Source organism: Mercenaria mercenaria, chromosome 2, assembly GCF_021730395.1.
Source record: "Mercenaria mercenaria strain notata chromosome 2, MADL_Memer_1, whole genome shotgun sequence".
Lineage (NCBI taxonomy): Eukaryota > Metazoa > Mollusca > Bivalvia > Venerida > Veneridae > Mercenaria > Mercenaria mercenaria.
In genome coordinates this window covers 25,945,489-25,966,795 of record NC_069362.1, presented here as the reverse complement: position 1 = coordinate 25,966,795, position 21,307 = coordinate 25,945,489, and the positions used below count along the sequence as shown (strand labels likewise).

Genomic DNA, 21,307 nt, shown 5'->3' with positions numbered 1-21,307 from the left:
GTTATGTCCTTGAAACATCTTGATGTCAAACCCAAACCTGACAAAGGAGAGGTGTGTGTTTGGACATGCACAGTGTCTTTACCTTAACTTGAAAGTTCAATACACCTGACAAAGGAGCGGGTGTGTGGGTCCTGACTACATCTTGAAAGTTCAATACACCTGTCTCTTACCTCTTGAAAGTTCAATACACCTGACAAAGGAGCGGGTGTGTGGGTCCTGACTACATCTTGAAAGTTCAATACACCTTACAGGGGAGAAGGTGTGTGGCTCCTGACCGCAAGTGTCTATGTCTCTTACATCTTGAAAGTTCAATACACCTGACAGAGGAGAAGATGTGTGGTTCCTGACCACAAGTGTCTATGCCTCTTACATCTTGAAAGTTCAATACACCGGACAGAGGAGAAGGTGTGTGGTTCCTGACCGCAAGTGTCTATGTCTCTTACATCTTGAAAGTTCAATACACCTGACAGAGGAGAAGGCGCGTGGTGTTAATGTCTCTTACATCTTGAAAGTTCAATACACCTGACAAAGGAGATGGTGTGTGGGTCCTGACTGCAAGTGTCTATGTCTCTTACATCTTAAAAGTTCAATACACCTGACAGAGGAGGGATGTGTGGTTCCTGACCGCAAGTGTCTATGTCTCTTACATCTTGAAAGTTCAATACACCTGACAGAGGAGAAGGTGTGTGGTGTTAATGTCTCTTACATCTTGAAAGTTCAATACACCTGACAGAGGAGAAGGTGTGTGGTTCCTGACCACAAGTGTCTATGTCTCTTACATCTTGAAAGTTCATACACCTGACAGAGGGGAAGGTTGTGATCCTGACGCAAGTGTCTAATGTCTATCCTCACATCTTGAAAGTTCAGTACACCTGACAGAGGAGAAGGTGTGTGGTGTTTATGTCTCTTACATCTTGAAAGTTCAATACACCTGACAGAGGAGAAAGTGTGTGGTGTTAATGTCTCTTACATCTTGAAAGTTCAATACACCTGACAGAGGAGAAGGTGTGTGGTGTTAATGTCTCTTACATCTTAGAAATTCAATACACCTGACAAAGGAGATGGTGTGTGGGTCCTGACTGCAAGTGTCTGTGTCTCTTACATCTTGAAAGTTCAATACACCTGGCAGAGGAGAGAGTGTGGGGGTCCTGACTGCAAGTGTCAATGTCTCTTACATCTTGGAAGTTCAATACACCTGACAAAGGAGAGGGTGTGTGGGTCCTGACTCTGCAAGTGTCTATGTCTCTTACATCGTGAAAGTTCAATACACCTGGCAGAGGAGAGAGTGTGGGGGTCCTGACTGCAAGTGTCAATGTCTCTTACATCTTGAAAGTTCAATACACCTGACAAAGGAGAGGTTGTGATGGTCCTGACTCTGCAAGTGTCTATGTCTCTTATATCTTGAAAGTTCAATACACCTGGCAGAGGAGAGAATGTGGGGGTCCTGACTGCAAGTGTCTATGTCTCTTACATCTTGAAAGTTCAATACACCTGACAAAGGAGGTGGTGTGTGGATCCTGATTGCATGTGTCTATGTCTCTTACATCTTTAATGCCTGACAAGTGGAGATGGTGTGTGGGTCCTGATTGCAAGTGTCTATGTCTCTTACATCTTTAATGTCTGACAAGTGGAGAGGGTGTATTGGTCCTGATTGCAAGTGTCTATGTCTCTTACATCTTGAAAGTTCAATACACCTGACAGAGGAGAGGGTGTGTGGGTCTTAACCGCAAGTGTCTGTGTCTCTTACATCTTGAAAGTTCAATATGCCTGACAGAGGAGAGGGTGTGTGGGTCCTGACCCAAACTGTTGGTATCTCTTACATCTTTAAAGTTCATTACATCTGACAGAAGATAATAGTGTATGGGTCCTGATCACAAGTGTCTTTGTCTTTTAGATTTTGAAAATCCAATACACCTAACAGAGGAGAGGGTGTGTGGGTCCTGACCACAAGTGTCTGTGCCTCTTACATCTTGAAAGTTCAATATGCCTGACAGAGGAGAGGATGTGTGGGTCCTGACCCGAATTGTCTGTGTCTCTTACATCTTGAAAGTTCAATACACCTGACAGAAGATAGAGTGTGTGGGTCCTGACTGTTAGTGTCTCACTTTCATACATCTTGAAAGTTCATTATCTTCTTCCCCATCCTAGCCATTCCCCTTGTAATTACCACTTTTCAAAATATGCATGAAATTTGCTACAAGAATAGCATATACTATTAGCATGATGTAAATCTGTAGGAACACCTTTTTTAGCTCACCTGTCACATAGTGACAAGGTGAGCTTTTGTGATCACCCTTCGTCCGTCGTCAGTCCGTCCGTGCGTCCGTCAACAATTTCTTGTCTGCACGATAGTGGTTTCATTTATGACTTTATTTTAACCAAACTTGCACACAACTTGTATCACCATAAGATCTTGGTTCCTTTCTTGAACTGGCCAGATCCCATTATGGTTTCAGAGTTATGGCCCCTGAAAGGGCCAAAATTAGCTATTTTGACCTTGTCTGCACAATAGCAGCTTTATTTATGATTTGATTTTTACCAAACTGGCACACAACTTGTGTCACCATAAGATCTCGGTTCCTTTCTTGAACTGGCCAGATCCCATGATGGGGTCCAGAGTGATGGCCCCTGAAAGGGCCAGAATTAGCAATTTTGCCCTTGTCTGCACAACAGCAGCTTCATTTATGATTTGAATTTAATCAAACTTGCACAAAACTTGTGTCACCATAAGATGTCAGTTCCTTTCTTGAACCGGCCAGATCCCATAATGGGTTCCAGAGTTATGGCCCCTGAAAGGGCCAAAATTAACTATTTTGACCTTGTCTGCACAATAGCAGCTTCATTTATGATTTGATTTTAACCAAAGTTGCACACAACTTGTATCACCACAAGATCTTGCTTCTTTCTTCAACTAGCCAGATTCCATCATGGGTTCCAGAGTTATGGCCCCTTGAAGGTCCAAAATTGGCTATTTTGGCTTTTGCAGCCATATAGAGACTTCATTTATGGTTTTATTTGATACAAACTTCCAAAATATCTTCAACAACAATAAATCTTGGATTCCATGACAAATCAGATCCAATCGTAGGTTCCAGAGTTATTTTATATCTGATTACCTCCCCTGATTGTAATCCAAATGGATTAATATCAGTAAGTACTTATAGGACTTATTTGAAATTTTATTATTGTTATTAGTTAGACTGAGACAATCAGGGTAGATAACTATGAACTGATTTTATTTCAAATTACCTCCCTTTATTTCAAATTAAAATTGGTATATCTCTGTAACTAATGAAGATACTGATGTGAAATTTCATTTATGTCAACAGATTTATTTGGCAGATCCTTCTTTTGTTCACTTACAATAATTTTCTTTTTTTAATAACTTCCCTTTTACGTTACTATAAATAGCTTATTTTTAGTAACTTTTTCATTATTGGCCGTAGGGAAAAACCGAGACCACTTTTCTGTGGTACAACATGAATGGTACCTCCAATTTTTAGGTGTATTTTGACATTTTTATACTTTGTAAGATTTTTTTTTCTTTTTGGTTAAATTTCTTCGCTTTGTTTTTCCGGTCCTTTGGACTTAGATATTTTTTCTGAGGACCTTCTTGTCCTCAAGTGCAATGATAACAGGTGAGCGATATAGGGCCATCATGGCCCTCTTGTTTATTATCTCCACTGAGAAATTTTGCTAAATAAAGTTATCACAGAAAATTGCAAAGGTGTGTAACAAACTTTTCTTCATAATGCTGTTCTTAGTGTTACCTACTTGCTTTTGACTGATAAACTCTTATATAAAGCACAGGCAGAGAAAATAAAGACTTTTGTCACATGTTCATACAGAAAGTTAAACATGTGACAGAACCTAAGGAGAGGCTCTCTTCATTTACCCGTTGAAAAATTGTATATCAACATTTCGCAACTTCTTTGACATCTTACCAGAACATCGTGGAAAGTTCATTTCTGGTCAAAGACTATTCTACTACAGAAAATGTATTTCTAGAAATGTATGCTATAACTAGATATGTACTGGTGTGTTTGATTTATGCCCTACATTTAACATCTTTGAACATACAAAATGTAGTTTAGCATTTTATCTAAAACTAGTTCACAAGATAATTTATTTCAATAATGATAGAGTAAAAGAGTAGATTGAAATGAATAAAGTTCCTTTTAACAGCAACTGGTTGATCTTATAAGAGATCTTTGTAGTTATAGTTTTGTGTTGACATGTATTTTTCTAGAATAATAATAAATTGTAGAAAAAATTATTAGTGTCGGTGAATAAGGATTTATGGAGTAGCCTGAGAGAGCAGAAACAATGGATATGTTTTGTGCTAAAGGTAGTTCAGCACATTGTGATCATCTTTTTTTTTTCTACAGTGTAAAATTTGATGAAACCTGGACTTTTCGAAACATCAGAATATACTTAGATAATTAGGCAAACAGAAATGAGCCGCACCATGAGAAAACCAACATAGTGCATTTGCGACCAGCATTAATTCAGACCAGCCTGCACATCCATGCAGTCTGGTCAGGATCCATTCTGTTCGCTTTCAAAGCCTATTGCAATTAGAGAAACCGTTAGCAAACAGCATGGATCCTGACCAGACTATGTGGATGCGCAGGCTGATCTGGATACATGCTGGTCGCAAATGCACTATGTTGGTTTTTTCATGGCGCGGCTCAAATAGGTTTGTGCCCTTAATTTTATGCTATACTGATTTGAAAAATTTGAACCTCCTGGAAGTTTTCTTCATGGAAGTCATCATTAAAATTACAACTTTGTTGTCATTTTCATGGATACAAATACTGTCAGAATGTAGATTCCAGAAATGTAAATCAACATATTTATTATCTATTATATAGTCTTATCACATGTTTGACGTCGCGGAAGTGTAATTAAGCCATTGCATAAAAATGATAATACACTAGTGTAATAAAGCTTTGACATCAAAGTCGTTAAGTATCGGAGATGTTGGTCAAATTGATTAGTTTATAATAGTTTAGAGAAGATTTCATAAAACTGGCATCAAAATGTTTTCCTTATTAAGGTGATGGGCAGAGCATACAACCTAGGTCACTAGGTCAAAGGTCAAGGTCATACTTTAAGGTCAAAGTACCTTGGAGTCATGTTTGCTTCATATCTTTTTAACCACCAGAATATTTTCAGGTCCAAGATAAAGGTCAAACTTGAAGATCAAAGGTTATAATCATAAATTTTATTATATGCCCAAAGGGACTTACTATGTTATGACGCCGGTGTCCGTCTGTCAGTCCGTCCGTTAGCAATTTCATGCCCGCTCTGTAACTCTTGAACCCCTTGAAGAATTTCGAAGAAACTTGACACAAATGTTCACCACATCGAGACGACATGCAGAACACATGTTCATGATGACTTACTTCACGGTCATACTTAGGGGTCAAAGGTCATATGACTTTGTTTTATGTCCGCTCTGTAACTTTTGAACTGCTTGAAGGATCTTAAAGAAGCTTGGCACAAATTTTTACCACATCAAGACCACATGCAGAGCGCATGTTTTGGATGGCTTGCGTCAAGATCAAAATTACACTTAGCAGTCAAAGGCCATACCTGAACCCCTTGAAGGATTTTTGAGAAACTTGGCACAAATGTTCACCACATCAAGACGACATGCAGAGCGCATGTTCTGGGTGGCTCGCTTCTAGGTCAAGGCCACACATGGCGGTTAAAGGTCATACCTGTAGGCATATATTGCTCTGCATTGAGATGCTCTTGTTTTTCCCGTATCAGAGGTACCATTAGGGGTATTAATCACCTTAATGATAGCTCTAGTTATATATTTTTCAGCATATGCAGAATATCAGGAAAGCCTCATTAGAATTACGGCACAGTAAAAAATTGTCAAAGATACTGGAGGTTTGTACAAGTTTACTTATGTTTATGGTTTCTAAATGTTACATTTTTTATTATGTCCCCTTTTGAGGAGATGTGGTGTATTTTGTTATGCTTATTTTCGGCAGTATCAATCGATCTGTCTTTTGGTAGACCATTTAGTTCCCAGTCAGTAACTAGACAATATTTGGGTGTTAAATGTTCAACCTTTATGGTGATTGCCTGTGGTCAGTGAATGATCCCTATTGTTTTGGGAGCCTTTACCCAACATTCAGGTAACAGTAGTTGCATTTTAGTGATAAAGAATTTTGTTGAAAGTTTTGGTATAAGTGTAAAGTAAGGTCACTTTCACTGGTATGAACTTTGGAGTTCACCTGAGCATAAAGTGCTCCGGGTGAGCTATTGTGGTCACTCAACATGAATCATCTTTAGCATCATTGTAAGGGTCTGTCCCAATCTTTTTCAAAAGGGGGCACTCAACCTCCATTTAGTGGCCACTAAAGCTAAATATAAAAATACCTACAAACAACTTCTTCTGTAGCCAGTTTCAGCTCTGAAATTCAGATGAGTCATCTAGACTGGCTACCATCATGACCCTTGTTCTTTATTTTGGTATTGTCAGATATTGTTTTTCAGTGAGTTTTCACTATACTGACATATAGTTATTCTAAACACATTGCATAACTAAGAATGTATACTTTCAGCTTATACTGGCAATGGGTAATTATATGAACCAAGGGAACCAGAGAGTTGGTGAAGCTGCTGGATTTAAAATAAAGTTTCTCTCACAGGTAAACAAATAAATTGACTCAAAACTGTGTCACTGAAATTCTAATGATAATTATGTCTCCCACACCTCTGTGGGGTGAAGGCGTATTGATTTACTCATGTCTGTCTGTGTGTGTGTCCATCCGTTTGTCACAAATCTTGTCTGCACTCTTAAAGTCGAACATTTCTCATCCAATCTTCACCAAACTTGAACAAAATGTGTTTGCCAATAAGTCCTCGGCCAGGTTCTATAACTAGCCAAATCGGCCCAGACACTTCAGAATTATTGCCCTTGAATTACCGATAGACCGCTTACTCCTAAACTTACTGATAGGCCACTTACTCCAAAACTATCAAAGGTATATTTTCTGTGAGTAAACTTTATGTAAAGACAGACTTACTATTCAGATGATTAGGCAGTTGTGGGAGACATGCGCTTTTCTCAAAAGCAGCTCTAGTTACAACATGCATTTTGACCCTCTTAATATTTTTGCTATTTTTAAAGAGAGAATGTCAATGAAACTTTATCTATATAAAAAAAGAAAAACCATATAACCAAAAAGTAAGATAAAAAGTGCAGAAACAAAAAAAAATATTTTTTATAATTTATGGTGCTTCTTACTCATTAATTTTGTGAGGTAATATTTTGGAACTAGGTTCTGTGTAACATTTTTAATCCCCTGTCATGAGTGGTGGGGGGTTTAGGAATGGTCTCCATCCATAACGATTACCCCTTGAATGATTTTTTTTAAAATTGGGTCAAATGATCACCTCATCAAGAGGATGTGAAAAACTCATGATTCAGTCATGTCGACTCAAGGTCAAAGCCACAACTCGAGGTCAAAGGTTTGAGCCTTCCATTTTGTGTCCGCTCTGTATCTCCTAAAACCATTGAAGGATTTTCATGAAACTTGGGTCAAATGATAACCTCATTTAGAAGATGTGCAGAACTCATGAGTCAGCCATGTTGATTCATGGTCAAGGTCACAACTCGGGGTCAAAGGTTTGAGCCTTCCATTTGTGTCTGCTCTGTATCTTCGTCGTACATGGACTACAAAATATACCAAACAACATCAATACTTCCACCCAATACCATCAACCCTTTCACTACCCATAACAGCGGCGGGGGATGTAGCTGTTTTTCAGACTGCCTTGTCAATTTTAAATTAATCTGTTTCAATATATCATATGTAAAATACATTAATGAAAGACAAGAGATGGAAATAACTCTCATACTTTTCTTCAAAGAAATCAAAAAATAAAAATTAAACTAGTTTGTACAATTTCTCAACCTTATTTATCACAGTGATTCATAGAATGCTTTAAACATTGTCCAGATGAGTCTGTCAGAAGTTTATACAAGTTTGGTTACATTTTACAGCTTGAGATAACGAAAACTTCAGACAATAAATTGACATTCCTACATGTGTTAGCGGAGACGGTATTTAACAAGTTTCCTGAACTTGTTGCTGTGGGAGAGGAACTCACAACTGTACCAGAAGCTGCCAAATGTAAGTAGTTTTGTATTGTGTCAGCATTGGCACTATGTCGCCTTGTACTCTTTCTGTATTTGGCACTATTTGAATAATTGTTTTTATGCTCCCCGAAGGGCGAGCATATAGTTGCCACTTTGTCCATCCTTCTGTCCGTCCGTCTGTCACATTTTTGTCCGGAGTATAACTTGAAAAGTATTAATGGCATTTGCTTGAAACTTCACATAATCATAGAGGTCATTGAGGCAAAGTGCATTGTCAAAAAATCATAACTCTACCTCATCTAGTTTTTGAATTATCTCCCTTTAATATACAAACTAAGGCTTGTCTGGAGCATTACTTGAAAAATGTTAATGCCATTTCATTGAAACTTCACAAAATAATTGAGGCCATTGATGGGAAGTGCAGTGTGAAAGAACTATAACTACCTTCCTAGTTTTTGAATTATCTCCCTTTATTCAATTTTCTTCTTTTTATCATTTCCTTTTATTTTAGCGGGAGCATCATTCCTTATCTGTTACTGTCTCAGTTTCAGTTGGAAGGAAGTTTTAATGTCCTCTATCACAGAGTTCATTTTGAAATGATATTTTGCATTTACTATTAACAAAATTGGTTAAAACTAATACTTTTTTTTTTTTTTTAAATGTACAGTGATGAATTATTCTGTTTTTCAAAAGAGCTGAGATGCTTTATTCTTGTCAAAACATTTTGTTAGTACTTCACAATGATACATTATGTCAGCATTTGACAGGGATATATTATGTAAATACGGTGATACTAAGCAAAGTATTGTCTATTCCTTTAAAGTGAAACAGGCAAATCTTTGCACTTTTTGATGTAAGTATATATATTATCTGTTATGAATTTATTTCAGTTTCCAATGTACTTTTAAATCAAGAACTACAAGATCTTAGAAAAGTTTTACAGGTAAGAGATAAGATTGATATCTTGATATATCACGAAACGAATGTGTTGGATGGGCCTTTATTATAGTCACTTTCTTCAGTCTCTAGGTCAGTCCAACTTTAAACATTTAAACAATGGCAGTGGCAGAAATAGGTGAGCAAAAGAGGAACAATGTCATCTCTGTCGTAAAGGTGTACGCTAGAGTCTCTATATATGAGATGGGTGAAAATTTTCAACAGATTTCTTTAAACAACATTTCTTCCAAAAGCACTGAATGGATTTTGATGAAACTTGACCTGAATGTACCTTGGGTGGTCCTCTACCAGATTTGTTCAAATGGTTCCGCTTGGTTACACAAAGGGGCTGCCAGAGCTAAAACTAGAAAAGTCTTTATACAACATCTCCTGAACTGCTGGTCCGAATGAAATAATTTCACACAAATGGTCCTTATGTAACCTACCAAGATTGTTCAAGTTTTTCTGATTCATAAAAAAAACATGGCCACCATGGGGCGTGGTCACTTTTCCCTGTATGTATATAGTGGTAACTTTAAAAAAAAATAGTTTCATGCACATGGTTCTTGTGTGACCTTCTACCAAGACTTAAACTTATTTTGATTCGTCAAAAAACATGTCCACCAGAGGGCATGGTCACTTTTCCCTAATTATATATATAGTAGAAATTCAAAAACTCTGCTTGTGTGAAACTGCTGACCTGATTTTAAAAAATAATTTCACATAAAATTAAATATTCCTTGAGTGACCTTCTACCAAGATTGTTCAAATTATTTTGATTCGTGAGAAACACGGTTGCCAGTGGGCATGGTGTTTCCCTTTATGTATATAGTAGAAACTTAAAAGGCCTTCTTATATGAAACTGCTGGCCTGATTTTAGAATAATAATGATATAGACTAATATAAAAGAAACTTTGAATATCTTCTTTTCTGAATCCAAAATAGCTTGAGCTTTGTATTTATATAAACCTAATTCTGTACTAGTAACATAATGTTATACAAACCATTTGAAGCCATTTACACAGGTGAGCACTTTAGGGTCAACGATCCTCTTGTTAGGATTTCTTGATGCTGTCTCTTAGTAAGTGAGCTGTGTCATCATTTCTGGTTCACCTCCTATTTAATGTTACTGTTCTTGCCTGGGCTCTAAATTTAGGGAAATAGATGAAATAAGGCGATATGAAACAGAGTTTCTCAAAATGGGCTGTCAAGGGCAGTCCAGATGGTAATTGGTTCATGTGGTTGGTTTTTTTTTGGTAACATAAAGAAAACGGCACTTCAAGTTACAACTGGTTTTGTAGTCAAACCTTGTTTTGCATTGTCGTAAACTGGTCGAAAATAGAATGGTGGAAATTGCAACACACCTACACAAAGATGATTTTACGTCAGTTTTACTCTATATCTGATTCAGCAGTCACTAATGAAAAATTGGATACTGTTCCATATTAAGAAACAATGGTGACTACCATGAGATCTTTAAGTCTCATCCTGTTTAGTTTTGGAGGGTGCGGGAGAGAATTTCAATATATATTGTTATGATATATGACATTTAAAAACTTGTGAAAGTGTATTGAAATATTGCATTTCATATGTTGGTTATATCTTCGTAAGCTTCATTTAAATTTTTGTAAGATTATGGTCATAAATACTAGCTTCACGTATTTGTCATTGAAAATGACTTTGTAATCTAAATTTTATTAATTGTTCATAGCTTAGTTTTCATTTATTAGACCGTAATGTCATGGTCATAAGGGGTCAAACATTCATTAGGAAATTGTACTTTCTTGTTTGGTCCATATTTTTTTGTTGGCCCTATTCTGATTTTAATCAATTTTATAATGTGTGGATCGTACACTCTACCTGCAAAGGAACCGCCTCGGTAGCCTAGTGGTAGAGTGTCCGCTTTGAGTGCGGGAGGTTGTGGGTTCGATCCCAACCGCATCATACCAAAGATGTAAAAATTGGTACAAGAAGCTATTTGTATGTAAGCTTTTAGTACATAGGAGGATGTATAGAGCCAGTTTGCTCAACCATGCAGATTTAAAAGTTGCCTTTTTCTTCAGAATTGTTAAAATACAATGTATCCCAATTTCTGTCAAATTAAAATGTAAAACTAGAATTTTTAAGGAGAGTAACTATATTCAACTATTTAAAATGCATCTTTTTGTTCGGTAAGCATATTTCAAGTAGAATATACGAAAAGTGACAAGTGTTATAAAATGTTGCTAATTAGAGCCAGACTGGGAAGGGACATGTTTACTTCAAAGTACTCCTACACTTTTATCTAAATAGAAACTCAACCAACCCTTTATGTATTTATCTATGAATTTAAGTTCAACCATTCCCATGTTGCTTTTCTTAGAAAAACAGATTTTTTTTTATTAATCCCTTTTTTAGCTCACTTAAGCTTAAAGTGCTCAAGGTGAGACATTGTGATTGCTTTGTGTCCGTCTTCAGACATCCATTGATTGTCTTCGTCTTCGGCATTTTGTTTCAAGCAATGTCACCTAAACCTTCGAGCAAGTTTCAACCAAACTTCACAAGATTGCTTTTTATGCCCCCGGCATCTACTGATTCGGGAGGCATATAGTGATTGTCCTGTTCGTTCATTCGTTTGTTCGTCCGTCCGTACAAGGTTAACCAAATGGGACCGTTTCGTCTAGCATCAATTCCCCTTACTAGAATGACTTGATACTAATACAGATGTAACCTGTGACCATTCCTCATCTTCAGACATCACCTGACCTCAGTTTGACCTTGACCTTGACCTCATTTTGGACTTAGGTTGCTTTATATGAACCATATCTTGGTTAACCAAATGGGACCGTTTCGTCTAGCATCAATACCGCTTACAAGAATGAATTGATACTAATACAGATGTAACCTGTGACCATTCCTCATCTTCAAACATCACCTGACCTCAGTTTGACCTTGACCTTGACCTGGTTTTGGACTTAGGTTGCTTTGTATCGACAAGGATGCCACTGGGGGCATCAAGCGTTTATTGAATGCAGCTCCTTGTTTGGTGGTTCTTTATCAGGTTTCTTCAAATCTAGGTAATCTGTTCAGAATTCTGGTTGTCACAACAGTCAATTGAAATAGATATAAGCATTTTTGTCAGAAACCACTGTCCTGATTTCTAAATAATTCCACAGAAATGTTCCTTGGGTGACTTTCTATCAGATTTATTCATCTTGTTTTGTTTCCTTAACAAATATGCCCACCAGGGGGTGTGGGGCTAGTTTTCCATATATGGCTGTATGGAAAACTTTGAAAATCTCCTCAGAAACCACTAGCTTAATTCAAAATTTCTGCACAGCAGTTATTGTTCCTTGTTCCCACGCAAAAAAAAAAAAATATTTTCATATTCTTGTGTTTTTTGATATTGTCTCATAGTATTATGTCATCCCACCAACCAACATATCATCCTCTGCACCAAAAAAATTTCATGGGGATATGAATATTTTTGTTTCAAATTTTGAAGATAAGATGGGAATTTTTGTTTTTGCATGTGAGATTTAATTTTATGGATTGATGCGAGAAATCAAAGAAAAAGTAGTTCCTCACAAACATTAATGATTTCATGGTATTTTGTATCCTAGTGCTACTTGCACCTCAAAATATGAATTTAGTAACAAGAATTAGTACCTGCTGCATAATAATTTAAACTTATGGATATCTTTATTTAGAACAAAATCTGACTCTATCGCTCTTTCCTGTCTAACTTGTGCTAATTACAGGACTGGCTCAGATATCTCTTTGACATGATAGGATTGCAATAGACACTAATCAGAACTTGAAAATGATACTCTTTTATAAGAATGTGTGTTTTGTAACTTCAGTACAGTTACTTTAGTACAAAATGCTCAGGTTTAGCTATTGTGATCAGTCATCAACCCTCCATCATTGGTCTGTCTGTCGGTATTTTCTTCAAACAACATTTCTGAAACCATTAATTGAAAATTGTTGATACTTGGCCATGATTTAGTTTTCCACTTTTTACATATAGAGAAAAGCAACTATGCCACCTGGTGGCCATGTTTTTGTCAAAATATTTTGAACCAAATTAATATGTTGATCCAAGAGTTCTAAAGTGCAGAATTTATTTTGTGAATTTAAAGGGTACTTTTTAGAATTGGTAATAAATATGCTGCCGTTTGACTCACGGTTCCATTTCTGTATTTGGGTAAGGGCATCTGCTTGCTGTCACTCAGATGGCTTTCACTATATGTCACCGTCTGCATGGTAGAGACTCTACTGTTGATACCGTGTATCTGTAGGAGAATAACTAAGAGTCCCTGTGAGGCCCAAACCTTTGCCCAGTGCTGTGGGGTCCACTCTACTTACGTTGAGCAGTATGTAGGTTGTAGAAGTATTGTACAACACAAAACAGTTATAGTTTAGCTGATATATTTTTAGCTTTCCAACAAAATATAATAATTGGTTCTGATAAATTCACAGTTCAACTAAGTAAGCGTTCCTTCTTCATTCACTAAACAGTAATATTTTTAAGTGTTTAACATATTAGTTTTCCTTATCCAAGTTAATTTAAATCAAGCAAAGATGAAGGTGAAAATGTTAGTGTTTCCCTGTCAAAACAGTTACCCTCTAATTAGATGTTCCCATCGGCATATATATTCAGTGACAGATTATTGTTTTCTGTATAGGTGGGCTATACATTGTTTCATTCACAAGAATTTTTTGTGACCCTGTATTTATATTTTTAAGGATATTTCAAACACACTGGAGAAGTTTGGTTCACAGAAGACAAGTCTTGGTATAAATGATAAATTTCAAGACGTGATGGGACATTTCATATCACAGGCTTCCGATGAGATACAGAGCTTGTTCCGTCTAAATGCCAATACAATGGAAGAGTTCCAGAGTACAGTGCAATATTTTGGGGAAGATCCAAAGAAAGTGACCACTACAGAACTGTTTGGGGTATTTGCTGAATTCATTACCAAATTTGAGGTATGTTAAGAGTTTTTTAGTATAAATATATATATAAGATCTTTGGAGGACATTAGTCAGATGCCAGTGAATACTGTTCTGTTTGCAGTAATTCTTGAGCTTCTATAATTTATATGTCCAACCATTTGTTTGCTTTCCAGTTTCTTCGTTGATCTGCATGTCTGTTCAATGACCAGACTGTCTGTCTCACTGTAAGATATACAGAATTGAATACCCAGTGTCATCTATAAAATGAGCCGTGCCATGAGAAAACCAACATAGTGGGTTTGCGACCAGCATGGATCCAGACCAGCCTGCGCATCCGCGCAGTCTGGTCAGGCTCCATGCTGTTCGCTTTTAAAGCCTACTGCAGTAAGAGAAACCGTTAGCGAACAGCATGGATCCTGACCAGACTGCGCGGATGCGCAGGCTGGTCTGGATCCATGCTGGTCGCAAACCCACTATGTTGGTTTTCCCATGGCACGGCTCAAATGGTTTATGTGTAGAATTTTATCCTTATCCATTTGAGCAGTTTGAACATTGTGTTTGAATGCATGGTAGGATTCTCATAAGACAACTACAACAAGGGAATTTGTCTGCACAAGACCCAGAGCCCTAGCTTAAAGGTCACATGATTTAATGTTACTTTTCTTGTTATGTTTATAACTTGCACTCATTGGAAGGTAAACAAATAACTTGGCACAATTTTAGTCATAACTAGAGGATATGTTGCATGTTGTATACACGCACAGACCCCTATGACATAGATGAAGGTCACGTATTGAATTCAAAGATTTTACATCTGTTTTTTTGTATAGTCAATAAATAAATTGGCACAGTCACCATAGCAAGACATTGTATCATCAAGACACAGACCCCTAGCTTTAAGGTCAAGGTCAGACTCAAGAGGTAGACAAACCACTATCACTGTAGTTTTCTTAGTATCATTTTTAAGGTCTTGCACTTTTCAATATAGGACATGCTAACATTATCATTAACTTCATGATAGACTTTACAAAATGGTGATAACAGTTTTAATTTTGTTTTCTGTTGTTTTTTTTTTCAGAAGGCACACAGACACAACATTATGTACAAACGATATGCAAATTTATGAAAAAACCGGATCTGGTAGAAACCTGTATTTAACACCCAGAATAAACATATAGGCTATATATGTACGTAAATGTCACACGTCTGACATTTTCATGTTTCACCAGCATTTACGTCGCTTGGAAACAAAGACAAGACCAAAAAAGATGGAGGAGTAAATATTTCTGAGCCTTTGCCTTCTATATGTTAAGTTATCAGAGACTGTGCTTCACAGTCTTACCTTACAGAAAGTGAGATTCAAGAGCTGGCAAAGTGGAATGTAAGAACATAGACTCTTACAATGGAAGGATTGGTTAATTGATTTTGAGGAGTGAACATGAGAGCCACCTTGAAGGTTCAGTTATACTCTTCATTTTGCTAGATATGATTGTTAAAGAAAAATGTATTTAAAACACCTTCTCATAGCGGTTTATTAAGATATTTTCTATTTGTACAGAATCTAGATCATTGAAAAAAATGTGTACAAATACAGTCAAATAAGACTAAAGACCATCTGAAAATAGAGGTCTAAACTGTAAAACTCATTTTGAAGGATCATCTTTATATATAGATGTTCTTTTATAGTTAAACAGGAAGTGGAAGTGCCATTTCAAGTCGCTTCTTATTCAGCGGTAAAAAGTTCATCTTGTTTAAAAATATAAGATAAGAAGTTTCCAGCTAAGATGGATATTGCAGCTGGTTTCTTTTATTCCATTATTGCCTACCATTTATGGTCAGTTATCTTGTGTTACCATTTGTATTAGACTTACTGTTCAAATTTTAGTTTTATTTATAGTGATTCATTTTAGCTTGATTAAGATGAAAGCTTTAGCTTATTTGAACCATACTCCAGTCGGCTTCCTGGAAAAAAAGATTTAGCTTATTTGAACCACACTCCAGTCGGCTTCCTGGAAAAAAAGCTTTAGCTTATTTGAACCACACTCCAGTCGGCTTCCTGGAAAAAAAGCTTTAGCGTTTTGAACCACACTCCAGTCGGCTTCCTGGAAAAAAAGCTTTAGCTTATTTGAACCACACTCCAGTCAGCTTTCTGGAAAAAGCAGTACTGGTGTTCTGAGAGAAGGTGTTATTGTGACCCAATTGGGGCTCTAACCCATGACCCCTTGGTTGAGCATCCAACACCTTAACCACTAGTCAGATATTCATCACACTATATACGTTACTCTTTCTTTGAAATTGTTCAAATTGCAATTGTTTTCTGTAACCAGAAAAGAACCATCTGTGCTAGAGGAAAAGAAATTGGATCCATTTCTTCTCCTGGACTGTTTATTGATTTTCACAAAACTTGGTTTATATTGAAGCTACATTTGTGGTGGTAATGTTACAGGCTGGCAGAACTGAAACACAGTAAAGGAATTTTCATAAGTTATAAAGCCACTGCAGTTTGTTCTGGTACAAAATGTGTATAGGCTCCAGTATACAAAATGAATGTTTTATCAAGTGCTTGTTATTTACCATTGATGGATTTTTCACCAAATATGGCAGGAAGCATCATTAAATAGACTTTTGTAGAATTGCTTTCAATCTGTTAGTTTTGATATTTATATGAATATATGTTAACAGCAGATATATACTGAAGTTATTTTGAAATAGCATAATATCACATTTTTTTAAGAATACACATCATTTGCTTATGCAGTATATGTTACCAGATATTATTTTTGTGCCCCACCCTATTTTTTTAAGAGTGGGGGGGCACTTAAGAGTTGCCCTTGTGTCCATCCATCCAAACATATGTCTTCATATCTCAAAAAGTATTTGACCCAGAGTCAATGATCTAACCTCACAGGATTGTTATTCGTGAATACACATTTGTACAACATGTAATTCAAAAAGTATTTGACCAAGAGTCATAAAACATTAGGGGATTTTTATGTAGCATGTGAAGTTGATCACCTGGGGTTTGGTTTTGGATTTCACTTAACTAGACCAGAGTTATGGTCCCTGACTTACTGAAAATACACATAAAGTGCTTAAAAGTTTGTGTTGCATATTTCTTGAAAGTAGTTCCCCTAGAGTCATGAAACCATGTAGGAATCTTATCCAGCTTGTGAATTTGTGCACCTGAATTTTGATTTTTTTCACTTTGCAAGACCAGAGCTATAGCCCTTGAATAAGTAAAAAAAAAAGTTTGTGTGAAATTGTGCACCAGGTGTTCTGTTTGGGATTTCACTCAGCAAGGCTTAGTGAAAAATACACATAAAGCTACTATTATTATAACCTTATCATATTCAAGTCATGAGCACATATCATTGTATTATTTGCCTTGTTACTACTCATTGTTTCCTCCAAGACCAAGTGTTTGTGACATTTTCACCATATGGTACCATTCTTCATTCCTTTACAGGAAAGATCTAGGGTTATTCATTTATTTATACATGTATATCTGTCTGTATAATTGTTTCTACCTTTATTGATGATATCTGATGGTATTATAAATCATTACTCACTGTTTACAGCTTTGAAGATTTAACATTATATACATATTGGCGTACTTCATGTTTTAATTATCTGTAACTTGTTATAGTAATAAATGTTCTCTTTGGTGATGAAGTAATTGTACTTTATCTTCATTTACATCTGCATAGAAAACATCTTGGATCAGCCCTTAATGTACAAATCTCAACAAGTTGTTTTTTTTTTAAGGAAATATTTGAAATGCAGCTTTTGTACCCTTTTTTCTGATTTTATTAAAATGGTTAAAAAGGTGTTAAAATGCAAAAAGGACAGTGAAAAATATCTATCTGGAAGCACCTGAAAACTGTCTTTAGATTTTAAGTGTTTTTTAGCTATGTAAAAATGATAAGGTCAGGTAACTCATGATTAAACAATTGGCTTAATATAGAAAACAGGGACAAATACGTCTAATAGAAAATGTCACATTCAAAGAATGCAGCTGCCAACATCAATGAATGTGTACTTGTCTTGAAAAAGTCCAAACTTTCTTACTGGTACTTACTGTTTTATATCAAACATGATGAATACAAAATGAGGGTAAAGGACACTTAAAGGTCTTCTTATGTCCTGTTAGTATGATATGATGTAGGCGTGTTATGATGTTAGCATGATATGATATTGGCATGTTATGGCATTATTAATTTAACAGGCAACTTAAATCAACAACTAGAGAATGTTAGAAATATTTCCCATGTTTTATCAACAAATTTGTAGACTTTATCTTTTCACTGTTTAAAATAGAGGATATTACTGAGGTCTTTTCTATTGATTTATAACTTGCTGAATAAAGTGATAAAATGCGAGTTGCAGTCAGTTTGACCAACGTCTCCTATACTTTAAACAACATCGACGTCAAAGCTTTTACACTAGTATATTGTCATTTTTATGTAATGGCTTTATTTCAGTCCCGCAAAGTCAAACCTGATAAATAGCGTCCATTACTGCAATCTGTTTTTAGCTCACCTGTCACGTAGTGGCAGGGTGAGCTTTTGTGATTGCATTTTGTCCATCATTCGTCTGTCCATTCACAATTTCTTGTGAACACGATAGAGACCACATTTTGCAATCAATTTTAATCAAACTTGCACACAACTTGTATTGGCATAATATCTCGGTTCCTTTCGAAAACTGGCCAGATCCCATCATGGGTTCCAGAGTTATGGCCCCTTAAAGGGCCAAAATGTGCTGTTTTGGCTTTTGCAGCCATATAGAGACTTCATTTATGGTTTGATTTGATACAAACTTACAAAATATCTTTAACAACTATAACTCTTGGATTCAATGATGAAACTATTAGATCCATTCATAGGTTCCTCAGTTAGGCCCCTGAAAGAGCCAAAATTTGGTAATTTTTACCTTGTGAACACGATAGAAGTGACATTTTATATTTGATTTTAACCAAACTTACACACAACTTAAGTCACAATAAGATCTGGGTTCCTTTTGAAAACTGGCTAGATTCCATCATACGTTCTAGAGTTACTGGCCCTGAAAGGGGCAAAATTTTCTATTTTGGCCCATTCAGCCATATAGAGGTTTCATTTATGCTTTGATTTGATACAAACTTGCACAAAATGTTTATCTTGATGATCTCTAGGCCCGGATCAAAATTGGGTCATGTCGGGTCAAAAACTAGGTCATCAGGTCAAAGGAAAAGCTTGTTAACAACCTAGAGGCCACATTTATGATCCTACCTTCATGAAACTTGGTCAGAATGCCGGTTTATCTTGATGATTCCTAGGCCAAGTGCGAAACTGTGTCATATGGGGTCAAAAACTAGGTCACCTGGTCAGATCAAAGGAAAAGCTTGTTAACACTTTTGAGGCCACATTTATGACCCTATCTTCATGAAACTTTGTCAGAATGTTTATCTTGATTAATCCTTGGCCAAGTTTGAAACTGGGTCATGTGGGGTCAGAAACTAAGTCACTCGCTCAAATCAAAGGAAAAGCTTGTTAACACTCTATGGGCAATATTTATGACCCTATCTTCATGGAACTTGGTAAGAATGTTTTTTGTTTTCATGATTCCCATGCCAAGTTCAAAACTGGGTCATGTGGGGTCAAAAACTAGGTCACCACTCAGATCAAAGGAAAAGCTTGTTCACACTGTAGAGGCCACATCTGACTCTATCTTCATGAAACTTGGTCAGAATGTTTCTTTTGATGATTCAAAGGCCAAATTTAACATGTGAGCGATATAGGGTCATCATGACCCTCTTGTTACAACTTCTGGTAGTAGTAACACAAGTAATACATAGTGTATTTGAAATATTATCAATTTACAATATACTTCGCTTAATGCTAGCTAATATTGTTTGATGTACATATATATGGACACATCTGCTTACATATGAATATTTATGCTGTCTCTTTGTATAAATGTATATAATATCTTTGTAAAAATCATTAAAAAAGAACTTTATTAAAGTTTTTGTTTCTAATGCATTTGTTGACATGCAAGTCTATAATGCATTTGTTGACATGACAAGTCCATAAATTTTGTTATTTCTTGGCTGTTATACCCAAGCAAAAAGTTAATAAATGAGATTTTTAGTTCACCTAATGGTGAGCTTTTATTAGCTCTCTTTTACCATCAATTCAGTTCCTTCAGAGTCCTTAAATTTTGTGCAGAATTCTGGTTACTGTTATTATTAAAAGGGAAAAGTTAAAAATTCCTCTACTCAGAAATAGCATGACATAGAAATGTTCCCTTGGTGACTCTCAATCATGTGCCCTCAAATTAATCTGTTTTATTAAAAAAAACTTGGCAACCAGGGGGGAGGGAAAATTATCCTGATATAGCTGTAGTTACAAATTTTATGAAGAGTATTCTCAGAAACTGCTGGCACAAGTTAAAACAATTAGAAATGATTCTTGGGAGATCCTTTTCCAAAGTCCTTCAGGTCATTCAGCTAAACATGTTAAAAAAACATGGAGGGGGGGGGGTGGTGTGGCGTGGCAGTTTCCTTAAATAGGTATAATGTGCTCTTCTAGAGACTTCTTGTTAGGAACTGCTATAATTTCACAGAAATGTTACTTTGGGTACCAAGATAATTCAACTTTTTTTCATTTCAAACTTGGCAGTCAGAGGACATTGTCACTTTTCTCTGCATGTATTATTGAAAACTAAGAATTATCTTTCACTGGGTGACTTTCCTTCGATTTTGATCATATTCATCTAATTCACAACAAAGCATGACTGCCAGTGCTAAAAATTTAAAATTTAGAACAAGACGTTCCCTAAACTGCTGGTAGGATATGCAATGATTCACAGAAATATTACTAGAACTTTGGTGACCCTCTATCGGTACTGTTGAAATTGTTTAGATTTTTAAAAACATTACCATATATATATATATATATATATATATATATATATATATATAAGTGAGATATTCCTCAAACTGAAAACCGCTATTTTTATTTATCACTCATTCTGTTGATCGATATGTTCATTGAGCATTTATATATCGAACTATACAGGTGGTATTTACGCCATTGCTGTGTTGTTTTGATTTATGCTACCCTTGAAAAAGGCTTTTTTAAAAAGTCGAAAGGCTCAGGTTTATAATTAAACTTTTGACACTGTTTGAACATATATTTTTTCTCATACTCTATATATATATATATTTTACACTTGAACGAAGATAGTTCAAATTTTTCTGATTAGTTAAAACAAGGCAACAAGAGGAAGTGTTCGTTTTTCCCTTAGACTTACACAGTCTGT

General features: G+C 36.1%; 1 protein-coding gene across 3 annotated transcripts in view; it reads left to right on the top strand.

Annotated features, from left to right (window-relative positions):
* Positions 1-18,261, top strand: part of LOC123562041 (delphilin-like) — a 112,804-nt gene extending 94,543 nt beyond the window's left edge. For all 3 annotated transcript variants that reach the window (XM_053533076.1, XM_045354696.2, XM_053533080.1), the window contains 6 exons: positions 5,836-5,904; positions 6,585-6,671; positions 8,030-8,159; positions 9,016-9,068; positions 13,790-14,035; positions 15,081-18,261. In XM_053533076.1, coding sequence (XP_053389051.1) covers positions 5,836-5,904; positions 6,585-6,671; positions 8,030-8,159; positions 9,016-9,068; positions 13,790-14,035; positions 15,081-15,128 — 633 coding nt within the window. In that variant the 3' untranslated portion in view covers positions 15,129-18,261. The remainder of the gene's footprint in view (positions 1-5,835; positions 5,905-6,584; positions 6,672-8,029; positions 8,160-9,015; positions 9,069-13,789; positions 14,036-15,080) is intronic.
* The last annotated feature ends 3,046 nt before the right edge of the window (positions 18,262-21,307 follow it).